The sequence below is a fragment of the Hyperolius riggenbachi genome, chromosome 12 (assembly GCF_040937935.1).
Source record: "Hyperolius riggenbachi isolate aHypRig1 chromosome 12, aHypRig1.pri, whole genome shotgun sequence".
NCBI classification, from domain to species: Eukaryota; Metazoa; Chordata; class Amphibia; order Anura; family Hyperoliidae; genus Hyperolius; species Hyperolius riggenbachi.
Window position 1 is genome coordinate 36,094,374 of NC_090657.1, and position 16,595 is coordinate 36,110,968.

The 16,595-nt window shown below is 45.9% G+C and overlaps 1 protein-coding gene across 1 annotated transcript in view; it reads right to left on the minus strand.

Annotated features, from left to right (window-relative positions):
- Positions 1–16,595, minus strand: part of JUP (junction plakoglobin) — a 154,108-nt gene that overhangs the window by 36,030 nt on the left and 101,483 nt on the right. Inside the window, exon 7 of the mRNA XM_068263326.1 lies at positions 9,208–9,311. Within this exon, the coding sequence (XP_068119427.1) occupies positions 9,208–9,311 (104 nt within the window). The remainder of the gene's footprint in view (positions 1–9,207; positions 9,312–16,595) is intronic.

Consider the following 16,595-nt stretch of genomic DNA (forward strand, 5'->3'; position numbering starts at 1 on the left):
AGCTTAGCCCCTCTGTAAAATCCTGACAACAAGTGTTTATACTCCTGTCTATAGCCTGATGAAGTGGGTTGAGCCCACAAAACACGTTGCAATTAAATTGGAGTATGTAAATAAACTATTTTTGTGTTGAAAATTCGACATTTTATGTCTATATTGGGGAGGAAAGTCCACCAGCGGCCTCCCTATTGAGAATTGTATCTAATTTTACACTACTGGCGCCTCTGTAACCTTGTTTACAATATGACCAATGAAAAAAAAAAAAATCACAACAGACAAGATCTACCACGCTAATAAAATTTGGCAGACCTAGATTCAGAATACCACCTTGTTGGATGTCAGATACACTTTGGCGCAATTTTTTCCAAAGATATACGAAGGTTATTGGAAATGAGGGAATATTTTTCTCCCACATTTTTCGTTCCCACTTGTTCTACCCTAAACATTGATAATCTGATGATACTGTAAATCGTATCCTTGCTTACAGCTGCTATTTGTTCCTAACTGCCTGTTGAATGCAGGGCCATTTCTGGTCATTTAGGTGCCCAAGACAAGGCAGCTGTTGCCTGCCCCCCACCCCTAAACTTATGAAAAGGACGTTTGTAGCCTACATTCATTGGCTTTGCAGACAGCAATGACAAATGGATAGGTTAGATACAAAAATGACTGCTAGTCTCTTCCATAGGTTCCCTTTAATACAAGCAGTTGTCTCAGACTCCCACCCAGTCTGGAGCAAGAGAATATAAAGGAAGGAACACAAAATAGGGTGACACACTCAGGCCTAATGCTGGAAACTCTCTCTATATAAATACAGTTTAAGTGTACACAGGTATGCGTTTCTATCTGAATTTTTTCTTGTTTCAGGTACTGTCTGTGAGGATGCTACCTGGACATCAGCCAATCGAAGATGGACTGAGGGCAGAGAGTGGCAATTGACTCAGGACTATTGGTTGGGTCCACAGGTGACCCAATGGGTGATCAGATAAGGGACAGTATACAAGCTGAGGTAACCTGGAGCTCTTGGGTCAGCTGGCAAGGATCAGGCAAGCTTCTCCCACCCATCCAACTTCTTCAAATAGTCTTGTTTGGTTGTGTTAACTGAAGTTTTAATAAAGTTTTTAAAACTGGTTAAAACCTCCCATAATGTAAAGGTGCATACGCCAAGCGGATCATTCAAATCCAGTCTTATCAGGTGAACAACCGACCGTACACGCCCGATTTGACGACCAAACGGCCGGTCGTTTGCAAAAATCCGACGTGTGTATGCACCTTTAGTGCCACGGCCTTTAAAGGGGGAACGTCAGCTTAAACAAACATACTGTCATTAAGTTACATTAGTTATGTTAATTAAAATAGACAGGTAATATAATCTTACCCATCTTGTTTTAAAAAAAACAGGCAAATGTTTGTGATTTCATGGGGGCAGCCATCTTTTTGGTTGCAAGGGGGTGACAGGGAGCATGACAGTTCCAACTGTCCTGTGTCCTGATCACCCCTCCCAGCTGCGTGCGCTAGGCTTCAAGTCAAAAAAAAAAAAAAAAAAAAAAAAAAAAAAAAAAAAGAATCTGCACCAAAGAAAGCAGAATGAGAATAATATCAGAAATCCCATCATGCTTTGCACAGCATCAGGGGAAAAATGCCCAGGCAGTTTTCTTCTGTGCAGCTAAAAATGAGGCTTGGGTAAAAAAAACAAAGTTCTGATGCTGTGAAACTGTTAAAGAAACACCAGGCCTTTTCAGTGCTGCTGAGTAGATTTTTAGTCTGGAGGTTCACTTTAATTGAGTCTTTGTTTCTGGTCTCTATTTTAATGTACAAAGCATAAGTGATTTAACAGGAGGCCTCCATTTATTTGCCATGCCAGATCCAGGCACTAATATACCACCACAAGGTCTTGAGGCCTGCACAGATGCTCATCTACTGTTGCATATAGAAGATTTCCTACAGCCCAGAGAGCTTTGAGGGAAAATGCTGTAGGCGTGACAGGTAAATTCTCTCACAGCAGGCAACAAGCCTATAACAGCTCTAAGCAGACAGGTTACACTGCAGCGTCAGACAGTGAAACTCGTCCTAGAAACATCCACTCCCAGCCTGCAGCAGTGCACAGCTCTTCTCTTATACAGGTATGATCTCAGCCCTGCATCATATCTCTTCCGGATGATGCTGGGAGTGAGCAGAGGCGTAATGGGGATAAATGGGACAAGCCGAGGTGTGGCTCCCTCATAAACCTCTGCAGGCAGAGCACACATTACGTGCAAGGTGTGTGCGCTCTCACAAGGCGACACACCCATGTTTGGCTTAATCACTGCCAGTAACAAAGTTATTCAGTGTCAGGAGTGGATCTGGGTGGAGCAGGGACTCATCACGGCTATCTGTTACCAAACGACTGCAGGGGATTCTGGGATGATCCCATGCATTCTTATACCATGTCATTTTCACATGCAGTCCCCACATACCAAAACCATGGCTCTGGGTGGGGCCGCCTCAGAGAGTGACACAACGGATGGGAATACACAGGAAAGCACCGCTATTGTGAGCCAATAGAAGTGTTGTGTCTGGTGCCTCTCACACTATAGGACCTACAGCACCCACTATGGGAACGCGCTGCTATGCGGTGCATTACTGGATCCATTCAATAGGTTGAGTGCGGCGAGTCACTCGTTGCTTCACTTTTGTTCCCATTTTCTTTGCAACGGTTCCCCAGTGTCAAGCAAGGCAAGAATAAATATGAGAAAATTGTTGGATAGGGAAAATGGACGATAAACAAGTACGGTAGAAAGCTTCTAAAGTAGACTTATGACCAAAATGGCAAAAATGAGATACTTACCTCAGTAGATGAAAACCTCCTACATGATTAATAGGCTTCTCCGGTTCACCTGCAAGCCACTGATTTTCACCGGGACCTTTTTCTTCATGGCCACACCACCACCCATTTACGTGTACGGCCACATTGTGCATGTGCTGTAGCACGGAGCTGCTCGTGTAGAGGAAAAAGCCAAGGAACCAAGATCAGCTGCACCACTCTTGAAGAAATAGCTCTTTATTCAGACACAATTAAAATCAAATGCCCCAAAAAATGGGCTTAGATGCAGCTACAGCCCGCTGTTTTGAATGCTTCTTTGTCAAGCTGTAAGCTTTAACCACCCTGGCGTTCTATTAAGATCGCCAGGGCGGCTGCAGGAGGGTTTTTTTTTTAAATAAAAAAAAAAAAACTATTTCATGCAGCCAACTGAAAGTTGGCTGCATGAAAGCCCACTAGAGGGCGCTCCGGAGGCGTTCTGATCGCCTCCGGCGGCCAAAAGTAACACGGAAGGCCGCAATGAGCGGCCTTCCGTGTTTTGCTTACTTCGTCGCCATGGCGACGAGCGGAGTGACGTCATGGACGTCAGCCGCCTCCAATCCAGCCCTTAGCGCTGGCCGGAACTATTTGTTCCGGCTGCGCAGGGCTCAGGCGGCTGGGGGGACCCTCTTTCGCCGCTGCTCGCGGCGGATCGCCGCAGAGCAGCGGCGATCAGGCAGCACACGCGGCTGGCAAAGTGCCGGCTGCGTGTGCTGCTCTTTATTTCATCAAAATCGGCCCAGCAGGGCCTGAGCGGCACCCTCTGGCGGTAATGGACGAGCTGAGCTCGTCCATACCGCTAAGGTGGTTAATTACATGTCTGAATAAAGAGCTATTTCTTCAAGAGCGGTGCGGTTGATCTTAGTTTCTTGAATCGACGACCCTTGCGCATCAGGGTCATATCAGCTTTAGCACACTCCTATCTCCATTGGAGTGCTTGGTCTAACACTGTGTGAATCAGAGGAAAAAGCCATGCACAAAAGTGGATCCATGCTACTGGGCAGGAGGTCACTGTGCGCCTGCACGGTGCTCAGACATTGACAGGAGCGTGGCCACATCAACATATTCGACAAGCCCTTGTCTAATAGGGTTCCATTGTCGGATCAACGGAGGTGAGGAAGTACCCTCTACTGTTTTTCTTTCCACTTACAGGTACACCTTAAGTCCTCTATTGTCCAAGTAGTTCCTTGTGAGCAGAAGATCGTGGTCTTAAGCCACTTACGCACTGCTAGATGGATCAGTGAATGCTGAGTAACACAGCCTGACGAACAAACGTTCTCCAACCCATCTTACTACCCAAGGGAACACACGATGACACGACAGGTGTGAATGATTGCGGCACTTTGGGCGCGAGTCGTCGGGAATTGTACACATTAGATCTGCTGTGACAGTCATCGCCGCGTGTCGCAAAGTGCTGTTCGCCTAATCGTGCATAAGTAGGCACACCGTGAGATTGCAGAAACGATCGCTTGTTGCTCACGGTCGGGAGAAATATAGTTTGGAAAATCGTGACGTGAATACATAGCTTCACAACACAACGGCTCAACAACTAATTCCAGAACTTGTATTGCCCGGAGTAACGGACATGAGTCCCTGCACATCTCACACATACATGTCAAGAATGAGGATAGGAGGTAAACTGTGAAACCAGGGCCGTTTCTTCGGAAGTGCGGACATGGCGCCCTGGGTCCAGACAGGCAAGTAGAAGAAGAGGGGCGCAGGGAGGAGGACATAACCACTAGAGAGCCGGTGACACATGGTGTAGCCAAATGGAAGAAGAATATTACCAGCTCGATTACCTTCCTTAACTCCTACTAGGCTGCCTGCGTCAGACTTCAAGTCATCATCACGTCACCACCGTGTGATGACACCCAATATCCTGTAGCGGTACTGCAGGCTGTCAGTGCGCGGTGCCCATGGAGGAGTCGGCTTTCCGGGCTCTCTCTGCCAGTGTGTTTTCTTCGTCACCGCTTCCTCGTGGATGAGCGGCTGGTCACAAGTAAGTAAGCCGATCTACTTGTGACCTGTGGCTGTGTGACTGTCACTAAAGAGTAAGGGTTCACGAGTCAACGGGGTGGGGGGAGGGGGGGTGAAGGGGGCACAATTTTTACACCCTCGCCCTGGGTGGAATTTAGCGTAGAAACTGCCCTGTGTGCAGCTCAGACAGGACTCTCAGCCACCTGCGGCAGTAATTACACGCTCACCCTTTTCCAAACCTCCACCTGCAGCTCTACCATCTGTATGAGCTCCCGGACTTGTATTCTGGGACAGCAGAATTACTGAGAGCCACACATGCAGGCGCTACACATCTCACCAGCAAGATACGGTACGTAATCAGTAAAGCACATAATCAGAGGTTTCCTTCAGAGAAAGCTACATGATTAAATCATTTCATATTCCACAGCTACACCAAGGAGAAGCACTAATGTTGCTAAGAGCGTTGCTAAGGAGGATGTCCCCTACAGTGAGGAATACGTTTCTCCCCATTGCTCTCACCCTTTGATGTGATTAATGGCATCATTGACCATCAGGAAAGCTCAGCTCATGTTATTCTCAGTTTTTCATTAAATCAGGATGCAGTCTTCACTTCAGAGAACCATGTATGTAGCTTATTATACAATAAGTTCTATTTACAATACACTTGAAGGTAAACCTTTAACTGTTTAAACACGTTGAACTTGAAGGGAGCTTGTTAAAAGCTTTCCTAAATGGTCTTCATTGTATTGCCATAAGTCTTACCAAGAGCCCACAGTAAAGATGCCCCATCTGGGCAACTACCAGGTAACAAGTTAGCCCCAAACCCCATCCCTTCAATACAGAAATCGCTCCTCACCCACTTTTTTCAAGAGAGATGGGAAGGTAGGCAGGAAGCCACGTGGATGGGCACTGATGGGAGTAATGTTTAGCTGCCAAGGTAAAGGCAGGCTTTCTGATCAGTGGTCCAGTCGGATGGAGATTTTGGGGCCCTGAACTGTGGCCCAAAGTATCATGAGAAATCTATTGAATGCACGGATCTTAAAGGAGAACTATCCCGATAAACTACCATTTAAAATACATACCGTATAGCCGTGAATACAAGTCGACCTCGTGTATAGGTTGACTACAATATTTGACCTTCTTAAGCTGGAATTCTTGACTCAAGTATAAGTCTACCCAGCAAAGTTAATGGCTGCACTTGGGGGCCTGGAAGAATTAATGGTTGCACTTGAGGACCAGGAGGGGTTAATGACAGCACGGCATACAGTATTGCAGCCAATAACTCCTCTCCCTTATGTGCAGCCAGTAACTTCCTCAGTCCCTCGAGTGCAGCATTTACTGTCCTTCCTGCAGCTTTGTTTCGCTCCTCCCACCCCAATTGTTGTGGCCAGGACTTTCAGACCTGTGTTTTCTTGGCATACCCTTTTTCAAGAAAGAGTCACTTTCTTGAAAAAAATCCCAGACTGAGCATTCAGTCTGGCTTTGCTCAGGAATCATAGCAGAGTGTCTTCTCTGAAGTAAGTCTTTTCAAGCCCAAGCCTGCCCCCTTCTGGCTCTGCTATGATGACTCCGCTATAATGACTCCTGAGCAAAAGCCAGAGGATTTTATCAGGGCTGGTAACAAGCAGGCTGAGCAGTGAAGAATGAAACAGAAAGCAGGGTAGGTGGTTTCTCTAATGTTCCCACTGATGTATATGGTAAAATACATGAGGGTGCTTCGTCTCTGGTTCACTTTAAATATGTGTTTTTCCCCCTGGCATAGTATGGCTAATAGTTGCACTTTAAGTGGATCTGTATTCCATCCAGTCAACTAGCGTTTGTCCGGAGGTCAAGAATGTAGTATTCGAAGCTCTTTAATGTCAGGTGTACTAATTAGCCGCCCTGATGTTCTCTCTGCATCATACTGAAAGCCTTAACAGGCTATAATTATAGAGCTTCTTCGCTCTGCCATTACACAAAGCATTTTCTACCATTTCTGCTTTTAGCAAAACTATTCCTGTGGTCCATTTGTGTAAAATTATTAGAATAACTTCCTATCACGAGGATGCAGAAATGAATACTCCTTCTTGGTAAACACTGGAAGCCCCAAGAGTCAAGTCACTTTCACCCCCCCCCCCCCCCCCTTATTGCTTCAGTCCTAAACACAAACGTATTTTGCAGAACATTTATGGTTTTTTCAAGAAATAATAAAAGGAGAACTCAAAACATACTTCAGTTAGGAACTAATCAGATTTCACCTTCAAATGACCCTGAAAATCTAAGCAACATGAAAGAGGCACAAGATAAAGTATAGTATTGCAGGTTACTTGAATTAAATGAGAAAACATTTATTACTGCCAGGAGCAAGTCCCACAGTGGCCAGGCCAGAAGGAAGTCCCACAGTGGCCAGGAGGATGTCCCACAGTGGCCAGGCCAGAAGGACGTCCCACAGTGGCCAGGCCAGAAGGAAGTCCCACAGTGGCCAGGAGGATGTCCCACAGTGGCCAGGCCAGAAGGACGTCCCACAGTGGCCAGGAGGATGTCCCACAGTGGCCAGGCCAGGAGGATGTCCCACAGTGGCCAGAAACTGCTCCCTTTGGGCCTTTCAGGCCTCTCTAATTACAGATGGTTTTACTGGCCAAAAGCAAAGAGCAGGAGCTAAGCTCACCTTCCCCACAGTTCCACTTACACCTTCTCCAGTCCATGGAACTGCCAAGAATTTAGACATGTAGCAATCACTGTACATAGCCTCTAATGTAGTTTATCATCTTAAGCCTGCTTTATTTTCATTAAAATGTATTTTAGGAGCACCTAGAGGTTCAACTCTAGGCCAAAAGAAAATCTATTCAAATTCTTTAACGTTTGGGGAGGGAGAGGGTGGGTTTCTAGTTCAGGCAACTACCGAATCTTCTTATGGCAACATTTTAGCAGTTTATGAAGTCCTCCCTTTAAGTAGGTTCAGTAAAGGGCGGCCAATGATTACCCAGCATCCTTCTGTCATTACCCATTTATAATAGGCCGGTCAATTCCCAGCCTGCCATTGGCCGCAAAAATGTATACAAATCGGTGGACATCAGTAACGTCGTTATTTTGGATACATTATAGCAATGATCAAGCTAAGGGGCCTATTGTACGATTTAACCTTGATTTTTCTTCCCCCTCACAACATGGGCTTTAGACAAAGGTGCTGAAAAGAATATTCTAGCCTAAGTAAAGAGGGTTGTGAGTAGTAGATGCAAATAGTTGATGCAGGAATATGCAACCAAGGTAGAATTTGATTGGTCCATTTTCAAGGTGCCTTCATTTGCAGAATATTGCATTAACGCTGAATTATTTGCATCTCATTGACCATCTCTAGCTCTGAATGGTTCCAGGATTCTTTCTTCACTATAAATATATAGGATCAAACATATCTCATAAGATCTGCCTGATCTACTACCGGTAATTGAACAGCTATTTCTCAGTGCCAGTTTAGAAGACCAGGCAAAGACCATGTATATCGTGCTTTTCTCCTGGTGGACTCAATGCGCCAGAGCTGCAGCTACTAGGGCGTGCTGCTGGGCCTTACAGTACACTACCCAGCCCCTGCTGGGTCTTCCACTGCTGTTTACATTTACCTCATTGGTCACATGTGGAAACCTCATTGGGCAAATGTGAGAGTTATGCATGCTCCACCTCTAAATTGCTCCTAGCATCAGATTCAAGATACTGAGCCTGACTTACAAATCTGTCCACAAAACCTGTCTAACCTACATTTCCGATCTCACTCAGAGGTTCACTCCACGCCTCCAATGAACTTCGCCTGATCTCCCCCCACATCACCCAGTTCCATGCACGCCTCCAGGACTTCTCAAGAGCTGCACTAACGCTATGGAACTTCCTACCTCCACCCATTAGGGCAGCTACCTCCAACATCTTCAAGAAGGCCCTCAAAGCTAACCTTTTTTACTCTGGCCTACCACCCCTCACAAGTGCTCTAAACCTGCAGCTGAACTCTGGTCCCCTACCTTTCCCTCTAGATTGTAAGCCTTCAGGCAGGGTTCTCCTCGTTATGTCTCCTACCTGATCACGCACCTCCATTACTGTGAACCCATGCTATGCATTTGAGTGAACCTAACTTTCCTAATCTCCATGCTCCATCCAGTGACTGACTAAGCATTACCTTGTACTCATACTGTGCTGCGTGATCTGGTCTTTCTTGTATTCCTGTATTGTCATATTGCTGTATGTCACCTCTAAATATTGTCTAACCTAAACTAATGTCCAGCGCTGCGTAATATGTTGGCGCTTTATAAATACAAATAAATAGCATAAGGCTGTAGAAAAGCATCATGTACACTGATACAACATTAACATGAGATGTTCCTCTGTGCACTGATGTGCAGACACGAGGCAGACGTTCTCCAGGCTCCTCTCACCTGTTTGGTGGCCACATCAGACAGGTTCCTCAGAGTCCACAAGCAGTTCTGTACAAGCCTGGGGCTGGAGCTAGTCAGATGCTTCCCAAGAGCCTGCATTCCCCCTGGAAGACAAGACCATGAAGACAATTAAAGACGGCTGTGCAGAACTCAGCTGTGAGGCAGAGCGAGAGGATGAAAGCTGCCACTCTGGCAGACAGAAGCAGACATGAAAGGGAGGGTGACATGGCTTCAGGCAGCCATAGCGTACATGTGGCAACACGACATGTGTGAGAATTGTGAGATCAAGTATTTATCAATGGATGTAAATAGCTCTAACCTCTGACTTCATACAGGCTCCCCCCTGGGGACGCAGAGAAATAAGCTGCCGCTGCTGCCATCATCCCGAAGCAATGATTTTCACTTTCATCTCTGACAATGTGGAGCCAGAGAAGAAACCTCTACCCAGAATCCCCTAGGGGAATGTTGCCGATACTTTAATCATTAGCAAAGATTCTTGCAGTGCGAGTTCTGTGCATGTCTCTGCCTATTCTGTGTATAAGGCACATTAATCCTCCTTCCAGCACTAAAGACCCTCATTTGCTTTTGTGGGAGTTTAGCTCAGGCACACTGTAGAAACTGCAGTTTCTAAGTCTGCTGTAGCCCTTTGTAAATATTATGGAGAAAAAAAACAAAAAAAAAACTGCATGACTCTTTAGAAGAAAAGAAGGTAAGTTTACAATGTATTACTGGAATGACTGAAGAAAACCATGCAACTTCCAGGCTATTCAAGGGAACCAGAGATGACCGGTCTTTAAAAAAATGAAAAAAAGAGGTTATACACACCTGGGGCCTCCTCCAGCCCCATAAGCTTGGATCGCTCCCACGCCGCCGTCCTCCGCTGCCTCTTTCCAGCGGTACCAGGTCCGTCAATTCCGGCGGACGCATGCGCAGTACGGAGGGAGCACACCGCGCTTGCGTCAACTGGCTGAAATGACGGGACCCGTTACCGGCGGATAGAGGCAGCAGAGGACGGCGGCGTGGGAGCGATCCAGGCTTATGGGGCTGGAGGAAGCCCCAGGTATGTATAACATCTTTTTTATGTCGTCTCTGGTTCTCTTTAACCATTTCATAATACTCTAACCTACAAAGCTCACCGCAATCTCTCTCCCCTGTACATCTCACTAGTTTCCAAATACCAACCCAATCGCAATCTCAGATCTGCACATGACCTTTTGTCCTCTAGAATCACCTCCTCGCATTCACATATACAAGATTTCTCACGCGCTTCACCCCTCCTTTGTAATGCACTTCCAAAACTTATCACTCTCCAACCTTTGATATCGTCGAACCAACCCCAAAAAAACTCACTTTTGTCTGCCAAGCATACACTCTACCTTAGGCCAGTTCCCAGTTAACCGAAGGCTAAGCTGCACCCCAACTAGATATCCTAAAAACACACTGCCTCTATGTTTAGTGTATACTACCCCAAAGTCTTGTTTCCCTCCTAATCCTTTAGATTGTAAGCTCACAAGGGCAGGGCTCGCTCACTCTTGTGTGTCTTGGAATTGGTTATACATTTAATTTTATTCATCATGTTACTTTTGTCACTAATTACCGATTCTGTATTGTGTATACTGGTGTACACCAGTCTGTATTATGTACCAGGTTACTTTCTCCAGCACCACGGAATATGCGGACACTTTATAAAATCAATAATGAGAATAAGTATGTTCAATATCTCCTCCTCATCAGCAAAGCAGTTAGATTGCATTATGCCCATTTCTTCTAAAGCTGGATGCTATTGTGCACCTCCCATTACTTGCATGTGACGGACCCATTTCTGTACACCAACACACCAAATCAAGCTGGTCATTGATCAACTATCGAAAAATAAACAGCAAGCTTACCAATTGGCTATACTAAGGGGCAAAAGATCACTAGTAGATCGACTTCCTTTATCAGGCATTGATTTGCCTCACAGCTCGCTAGAAACAGTCTGCCATCCCCACACCACTGTTATACCTTCTAGAGAAAGGATGGCAAACCGGTCCTTCGAAAGCCGAGGTCCTCACACATTTTTGATACAGCTCAAATAAATTGATGGGTCTGAATCAGGAAAGGTGTGGTCCATCAGGTAGAACACATTCCTCTCTTTCTCAGTCCATCCTAAACACTGAAATTGATCTGGCCCTCCAGGCCTGGAGTTCCACACCTGTGTTCTAGAGCCAAGACCTAAGTTTAGGAGCCTGGAGAAAGATTTAAAGGAGACTCCGTAACAAAAATTGCATCCTGTTTTTTTTATCATCCTACAAGTTCAAAAAGCTATTCTAATGTGTTCTGGCTTACTGCAGCACTTTATACTATCACTGTCTCTGTAATAAATCAATGTATCTTTCCCCTGTCACTTGTCAGCCTGTGTCTGGAAGGCTGCCAAGTTCTTCAGTGTTGTGGTTCTGCTATGAACTCCCCCTTCCAGGCCCCTCTATGCACACTGCCTGTGTGTTTAGGATTAGAGCAGCTTCTCTCTTATCTTTTACAAGCTGGATAAATCGTCCTCTGAGCTGGCTGGGCTTTCACATCCTGAAGAATTACAGACAAGGGCAAAGCTGTTTGTAGAAAGAAACAAGCAGCCTGAAACTTCAGTGCATGAGAACAGGGGGAAAGAAACACACAAATGATCTCTTGAGATTCAAATGCAAGGCTGTATACAGCCTGCTTGGGTATGGATGTATTTTCTATGTGTGGACATACTGTACATCAACCTACTTCCTGTTTTGGTGGCCATTTTGTTTGTTTATAAACAAACTTTTTAAAAATGTTTTTAACCACTTTTAATGCGGCGAGGAGCGGCGAAATTGTGTCAGAGGGTAATAGGAGATGTCCCCTAACGCACTGGTAGGTTTACTTTTGTGTGATTTTAACAATACAGATTCTCTTTAAGCCTAGTAAACACCTTCAATTTGGATTTTGAATTTTACCACCTCCATGTAGAATGAGGGTAAACTGCTATGGAATACTATGAGCAGATTGTGTAAGTAAACCCTTATACTACATGGAGATGGTAAAATTGGTGAGCAATTAGCCCATCATAATTTAAAGTGTGTACCAGGCTTAAGAGCGGTATGTCCTGCTGTACTAGGAGAGCAGTGAGAAAATCGATGCCATATTAGGGCTGGTGCACACCAGAGCAGTTCTAAAAATGCTTAAGCGCTCGCAGGGGGAAAACCGCTTGGCTAATGAAAGTGAATGGGATGGTGCACACCAGAGCGGTTCGTTTTTTCCAGAAACGCAAACTCGGGGGCTGCAGCATTTTTTCGAATTCTGAGGCGTTTCTGCCTCAAAGTATAGGAAAGTGGAAAAAAGCTCTGAAAAACGCTAGATCAGAGCGGTTTTCCAGGCGTTTTTGTTACAGAAGCTGTTCAGTAACAGCTTTACTGTAACAATATATGTAATCTGCTGCACAAAAACGCTAGGCCGGTTTAGAAAATCTCTCCAAACATGCCTAGAATCGCTCTGAAATCTGCTTCAAAAACCGCTAGCGTATTGTGGATCTGCTAGAGGTTTTTGGTGTGCACTGGGCCTTACTCAGCTTCCTTGCTCACTGCCTTGATCCACTTCACTCCTGCTATAAATTTTAAATAGCTTTATGATATACTCTGTAGTTAGCACTTCACCTGCCCTTCCCATACTGGAAATCAGCCCTTCTATAGCTGCCCTGCTGCACTTACAGAAAATCCCCCCAAATTGCCTAAGGCTAGGTCCACACTGGTCCGTTTACAGACCGGATCAGTTTGAAACAGATCCGTTTTTTTTCCCCCCTCAGTTTTTAACTTTAATATGTTTGCAGCATGTGTTTCCAGTCCGTTGAAACATATTCCGGGAAGAAGCCAGGACCGGGGTGACAGTGGACAGCGGCGGGGGGGGGGGGGGGTTATTGCACTAAAGTTGTTACAATGTAATGTCAGCAGTGAGCGGGGATGCTTACCTTCTCTCTTTATGTTCCACCGCTCGCTGCTTGACTTCTTGCAATGCTGCCCTCTATACTACGGAGGACGGCATTGCAGGAAGTGATGCGGCGAGCAGAGGGAGTACAGAAGGTAAGCTCCTCGCTGCTGACATTACATTTAACATCTTTTTCACAAATAGCTGGAGGGGGAGCGGGGACGGAGGACCCAGGTGAGGGAGGGGGGCACGAATCCGCCCCGCCAACCGCTGCCCCTCTCTAGCCTATATCTGGGGACACCACCTATGCTGAGGGGAGCAGGCAGTAGCCAATCTGGATCTCCCTCCGTGTCTGTGTAGAGTCCGTTTTTGCATTGCCTTCCACTACCCCTCCGTGTATCCGGATCCATGTGCGGTGTGATGTCCCGACAAGTCCGGACCCTGCGTTCAGTTTTGTCAAAACAGATCCCCCGGAACGCAAACTCCGTCTCAAAACGGATCCGTGAAGACTGCTGCTATTTTTTTAACATTTGTATCCGTGGCTCAGTTTTTGATCCGGGCCACAAAACAGAACCACGGATACGTTTTTAAAATAAGTGTGAACCTACTCTAACTACCTGAAAGACCAGACATCCATCTGCTCAGTGATCCCCCAAGTAAGGCCTCAAACTTCCACAGCCACTTAAAGGAGACTATCACACAGGAGGCTGAACTGCACACAGCGCACAGTTCACCACCTTATGGTTGCAAATTCATGTAGTGGCCACTGTCTACCGCATAGCGACGGACAAATCAGGCAAATTTGGTTGCCGCCATAGGCCATAATGTGAATTACAGCTGTAGCAATACTCAGGCATTAATTGGGGAGCTGTAAAAAGATGGAGCCCAAATGACGATAAAAACTGTGCAATTTGGCTGCTAGCAATAGCTGACAGCCCAAATGACGTCTTACCCCTGAGTTCTTGGCTGTCGGGGGGTGGGGGAATGGTAATTAACACCCTAGCGCAGCCTTTCTCAACCTTTCTACCCTGGAGAAACCCTGCAAATAACTTTTGGATCTCAAGGAACCCCTGCAATCATTTTTTTTATCTCTTGGGACCCCTGCGTTTATTTTGCAGCTGATATGGTCTTTGAAAGTAGGTGTGGCGGTTTATTTCACTACCCCTATTACACTGTCACTCATTCTATTGTCTCCTGAGCTCCCAATTTAGTGCTTCTTGTTACAGTACCACCTATTATAGTGTGCTCTATACTTCCCCCACGATAGGGGAAAATGCCAAGGAACCCCTGCAGAGTACTCAAGGAACCCTGGGGTTCCAGGGAACCCTGGTTGAGAAAGCCTGCCCTAGCGACTATTGCAGGAGCAGGATGACCCATCTTTCGGGTTCACCTTCCGCCCCAAATTTCCCGGTCTTCATTAAATGAACGCAGCAGAGGGAGGAGGTGGGTGTAGTTGCTCTTACAGTAATATGGACATCCCAAAACAGTATTTTTTTGGACCAAAAGAAGTGTGTGTGTGTGTGTGTGTGGGGGGGGGGGGGGGGGGGGGGGAGGGGGAGTCGCGTCTTAAATACAGGTAGTCCCTGACTTACAGACGCCCCGCCAATACGAACAGCATGATTCTGCGTTTCCATGGGAACAAGTAAAAAAAGAGAAATTCCAATTGGACTTGTAGTTTTTGAGAAAATAGATTTAAAAAAAAAGTCAAAGAAAAAATGGCTTTTAAACTTGTATAAACAGGTACAGAGGGCAGATGTGACACGGGGAGGCGGGGGGGGGCAGGGCACTGGAGGTACAGGGGACAGATGGCACAATGTTCTGACTTAAGAACAGGTTAAGAACGTACCTACAGTCCCTTTCTCGTTCGTTAATTGGGGACTACCTGTAGTCCAAATGCAAGGAGTTCCTGGCTTGTTAACACCTGCCTGCCGAACCTTTAACCCGCTGCATGGGGACTCCCTGTACCCATGCAAAGGAGGACACAGGGGAACAAACTGTGGAAAGGAGGACAGAGGCAGACACAGGAGGACACAGGATGACACAAGAGGTACAAAGAGGACATAATCCACAAGATGCAGCTTCACCAGGCTTAGTATACATTTTTTCCCCTTGTCTTTTAAACCTAAGTGCATCTTATGGTCAGGAGAGTCTTATAGGCTGAAAAATATGGCACATGGGTAATGGCATAGTCCCTTCCTCATCTTTACGAACTACGAAATAATCTGGGAGGAGGGACCAGGGCTTTAAAGGGAACCTTAACAAAAAAAAAACCTTATGAGTTTCACTTACCTGGGGCATCTACCAGCCCCCTGCAGCCATCCTGTGCCCTCGCAGTCACTCATTGCTCCTCTGGCCCCCGCTGCCAGCTAGTTTTGTTTTTCCCGACTGGGAGTCAGCCGACCGCCATGCGTACCTTTTTACGCATTCCCACTGGTACAGAAAGCTATAGCGAACATTGACAAGTACGTTTTTATGTGTTACGGGTGCAATGTGTAAAAATGTATGGTGGCCGGCCGACTCCCAGTCAGCAAAAACGAAACTAGCTGGCAGCGGGGGACCGGAAGAGCCGTGAGTGACTGCGAGGCCACAGGATGGCTGCAGGGGGCTGGTCGATGCCCCAGGTAAGTGAAACTCATGGGTTTTCTTGAGTTTAGGTTCCCTTTAAACAAATCTTCCTCTCCCCCTCCCAGCTGCTCACACATTCTTCCATGCTCTCTGAACAGCTGCAGAGATGTATAATAAATGTAAATAATCACAAAATGTGTTGAGAAATGGATTTTTCTCTGTAACAATAGAGGAAGAGGACAGGGAAGAAAAAAAAAAAAAAATGTATCACAACCATATGACCACTAAAGTCAATGTGCAGATAGCAATATAACAGGCTAGTGAAACAAACAAGGCAATGTACATAAAAGGAAGTGAGAGCCAGGCAATGTGATTGTGTCATTTACATTCCCCCCATGCGAGTCACAAGAATACTGAAGTGTAATAGTACTGAAAACTCCCTATTAAAGTGGATCGGAGAAACTTTTACTCATTGCATAATTGTGTTCCTTTCCTATAGTTTATAGGGCATTCCTCAAGCCAAATAATTGTTTTGTTTTAATACTCTAATTCCCTATAAACTAAACAAGCCTCGCCCACAGCTCCTTTTGTGCCTTGGCACTGTAGCAAGGGCTTATGGGAGCTCGGTCTGGGCAGTAGGAAGGAGGAGGAGGTTACTAGCCAGAGATTTCAGAGGCAGAGGGGAGGAGGGAGGTGATGAGGCTGAGGGCTGATGTGTTATCAGCTTGTCTGTGTGTAATGTGAGAAACAGAACATAGCTGCCCTCGTATCACAGGGATCAAACTGTTGAAGCTGTTTGCAGCTAAATTTGCTGTGTAAACTATAAAACTTTAGATAAAAAAAAAAAAAAAAAAATAGACAAGTTACTTGTTATAGTTAGTTTTTCACCTCGGATCTGC